Source organism: Nicotiana tabacum, chromosome 6 (assembly GCF_000715075.1).
Source record: "Nicotiana tabacum cultivar K326 chromosome 6, ASM71507v2, whole genome shotgun sequence".
Taxonomy (NCBI): domain Eukaryota; kingdom Viridiplantae; phylum Streptophyta; class Magnoliopsida; order Solanales; family Solanaceae; genus Nicotiana; species Nicotiana tabacum.
The window spans coordinates 13,675,394-13,679,239 of NC_134085.1; the positions used below are offsets into that span (position 1 = coordinate 13,675,394).

Here is a 3,846-nt window from a genome sequence, read left to right on the forward strand (position 1 = left end):
TCTTGAGTTCTTCCATGGTGCAAAGTCCCAGCAATCTTCTCAAATTTTGGAAAGAAAGTAACTTGAGAGGTTTAGTGAAAATATCCGCCAATTGGTCTTCACTCCGGTAATATGTTAGCTCTATTGTTCCTTCATTGTTGAGATCTCGCAAGAAATAGTACTTCACGTCAATGTGTTTGCTTCTTCCATGTAGCACCGGATTCTTTGACAACTTGATGGCAGAGTTGTTGTCACAGAAAATTGTAGTTGCTTTTTCTTGTTTGAATTTCAGTTATTCAAGAATTCTCCTTAACCAAACAGCTTGACAAGCACATGTTGTAGCAGCAACAAATTCAGCTTCGGTACTTGACAAAGTGACAATTGATTGCTTCTTAGAAGACCACGAAACAGCCCCCGTACCTAACATAAAAACATAACCTGAAGTGCTCCTTCTGTCGTCTTGATCTCTTGCATAATCACTGTCAGTAAAACTAATCAAATCAGATTTTTCACCCTTGTAGAACAAAACAAAATCCTTAGTTCCCTGTAAGTAGCGACGGATTCTCTTAGCAGCTAGCAGGTGAATTTCAGTTGGGCTCTCCATGTATCTGCTTATGAGACTTACAGCATACATGATGTCAGGCCTTGTAGCAGTAAGATACATCAAACTACCTACAATTTGCTTGTAGAATGTGTTGTCCACCTTCTTTCTGCTTCCAACTTTGCATAGCTTCAAGCCAAACTCAACTGGAGTTGGCGGGATTGCAATTCTGCATCTTGAACCCATCCAAAATTTCTCGTACATGCTTCTTTTGGGAAACAAATATTCCATCATCAGATTGTACTACTTCTAATCCAAGAAAGTAATGCATCTTACCAAGATCGGACAATTTCAAACTCATCCATCATAGACTTCTTGAAATCGGCAAACATGATACTATCATTCCCAGTAAATATAATATCATCGACATATAAACACACAATGAATATTTTTCCAGATTCTCCAGTTTCAACAAAAAGAGAGTGTTCATATGGACATTTCAGAAAACCAACTTTTAGAAAGTAAGCCTCAATACGACTATACCAAGCTCGCGGAGCTTGTTTTAGTCCGTAAAGAGCCTTTTTCAACTTGTACACCTTATGCTCATTTCCAATTTTTATATAACCAGGAGGTTGCTCTACAAATACTTGTTCTTCCAAGTGCCCATACAAAAATGCCGATTTGACATCTAATTGGAAAATAGGCCAAGAATTCTGTGCCGCTAATGCAATCACCAATCTGATTGTATCGTGTCTTGCACCCGGAGCAAATACTTCTGTGTAGTCAATTCCATATTTTTGTGTGTATCTTTTAGCCATAAACCGTGACTTATACTTGTCAACTTCACCATCTTCTTTCAGCTTTGTCTTGAATACCCACTTCACACCAATAGTTTTGTGCCCTTTTGGAAGATCTGATAACTCCCAGGTGTCATTTCTTTCAATGGCATCAATTTCGTTATTAGCTTTCCTCCATTTCTTCTCTTTGATAGCATTTTCAAAAGTTGTAGGATCACTATCTGCAAACAATGCAAAGTAGGAAAATTCATCTTCATTTACATCAATTCCTGTTACCTCATAATCCATCATCCACGCGGGCCTTTTGCGAGCACGACGAAGAGGCTCATCTGGTGCATCAATTTCTTCCAAAGCTGAGGGTGAAATTTCAGCAGCTGCTGGATTAGAATTTTCAGAATTTTCGGGTATTGTTGCTGCTTCTTCGACTTCATTATCAATTAAGATTGGAATAGACTGCTGCATATTCCAATCCCAAGAGTTTTCTTCATCAAAAATAACATCTCTGCTAGTCACAACCTTCTTTGTCAATGGATTGAACAACTTGTACGTCTTGGATGCCTCGCTAACACCAAGAAAGACACACTTCTCGCTTTTGTCATCAAGCTTCTTCCTCTTCTCGTCTGGGATATGTGCATAGCCAACGCAACCAAAAATTTTAAAATGATCTACAGCAGGTTTCCTTCCACTCCAAGCCTCCTCTGGAGTCATGTTTTGAACAGCAAATGTTGGACTTCTATTCAAAATATGAATATTCTAATTTACTGCTTCTGGCCAGAATGTCTTTGGAACTTTTCCTCGAGCTAGCAAGCTTCGAACCATGTTGAGAATGGTTCTATTCTTCCTCTCCGATACACCATTTTGTTGTGGTGTATACGCCGTTATGAGCTCTTTTCGAATGCCATGAGTCCCACAAAATTCTTCAAATCCCTTAGAGCAATATTCGCCTCCACGGTCTGTTCGGAAGCTCTTGATGGTCTTTCCTGTCTCATTCTCCACATTAGCTTTGAAGCTTTTAAATACATTAAAAGCCTCTGATTTTTTCCGCAGATACACCCAAGTCTTTCTAGAATAATCGTCAATGAAGGTAATAAAATACCTTTTGTCTCCATTAGAGATTGGTCTTATTGGCCCACATATGTCAGAGTGAACCAACTCCAAAACATGCTTTGCTCGCCATGATTTGCCTTTCGGGAATTGAGATCGGTGTTGTTTGCCAACAACACATTCTTCACAAATTTGAGAAGGAGCAGTAATTTGAGGAAGACCTATGACCATGTTCTTCTCCTGAAGTGTCTTCAATCCTCCAAAACTCAAATGACCATAACGAAAATGCCACAACCATGAGAGATCCTTCACTTCCGTTATCAAACAAGATTGAATATTATCATCTTTATCGGAAATAATCTGTTGGAACTCATGTGAACTATTGCTATAGCACCTCTCACGGGGTCATAAATTTCACACTCACCCTTCTTAATAGTGGTGACATAACCTTTCTCTTGCAACTGACCAACACTCAGTAAGTTGCTTTTCAAATCAGGAACATATAACACATTAGAGATTGTTTCCACAAAACCATTCTTGGTTTTGATCTTGATGTCACCTTTTTCCGTTGCATCCACAGTAGAACAATCACCAAAACTAACTTTAGAACGGAAGCCTTCATTTAAGTAAGAAAAGCAAGACTTACTTCCAGTCATGTGATTAGTGCAGCCTGTGTCTAAATACCAAACATCTCGCTCGGTTTCCTTCTGTACTTGAATTGCCATCAACAAGGTCTCACCTTCCTTGTTCTCCGCGTAATTGGACTTCTCTTCCTTTTCTTTGTCATTAGGAAGCCTAGTATAACATTCAGATGCGTAATGACCAAATTTATGACATCTATAGCACTCTATCTTGGATTTGTCATAATCTCGACCTCTGCCTTTGCCTTGAGATTGATCATTATTTGCTTTGAAATTCCTATAGGAATCTCTACCTCCACGATCTCCTCTTCCTCTGCCTCGACCTCTACCTCTACCCCTTCTGGAATTGGAAGAAGAAATAAAAGTAGAAGCCTTCAAAGCCTGCTCATCGGAAGTTGAACTACGATTAATCTTCTGCTCATGCACCAATAAGGAGCTCTGCAATTCGTCAAGTGATAAGACATCTATGTTTTTTGACTCCTCAATGGAACAAACGACATAATCATACTTTGGTGTCAGAGAGCGCAATATCTTTTCCACTATTACGACATCGCCCATGTTCTCACCATGGAATCGCATCTTGTTGCATATCTCCATGGTTCTAGCACAGTAGTTGGTGACGGATTCTCCTTCCTTCATCTGCAAGGTTTCGAAGTCCCTCCTCAGGGCTTGTAGCTATGCTCGCTTTACTCTTGTAGAGCCTTGATACTTTTTCTTCATGGAATCCCATATATCCTTGGAAGTTTCTTTGAAAAGAATGGTTTCCAAGATGGGACGCTCAATAGCCTGAAAGAGATAATTTTTTGCCTTTAAATCTTTCAACTTTCTTGCTTCAAACTCAGTC

At 39.4% G+C, this 3,846-nt stretch overlaps 1 protein-coding gene across 1 annotated transcript; it reads right to left on the reverse strand.

Moving 5' to 3' along the window:
- Positions 1 to 271: 271 nt before the first annotated feature.
- On the reverse strand, positions 272 to 811 carry LOC107762204 (secreted RxLR effector protein 161-like). The gene has a single exon (XM_016580542.1). It carries the CDS (start codon positions 809 to 811, stop codon positions 272 to 274), a length of 540 nt encoding a protein of 179 aa, XP_016436028.1.
- Positions 812 to 3,846: the final 3,035 nt, after the last annotated feature.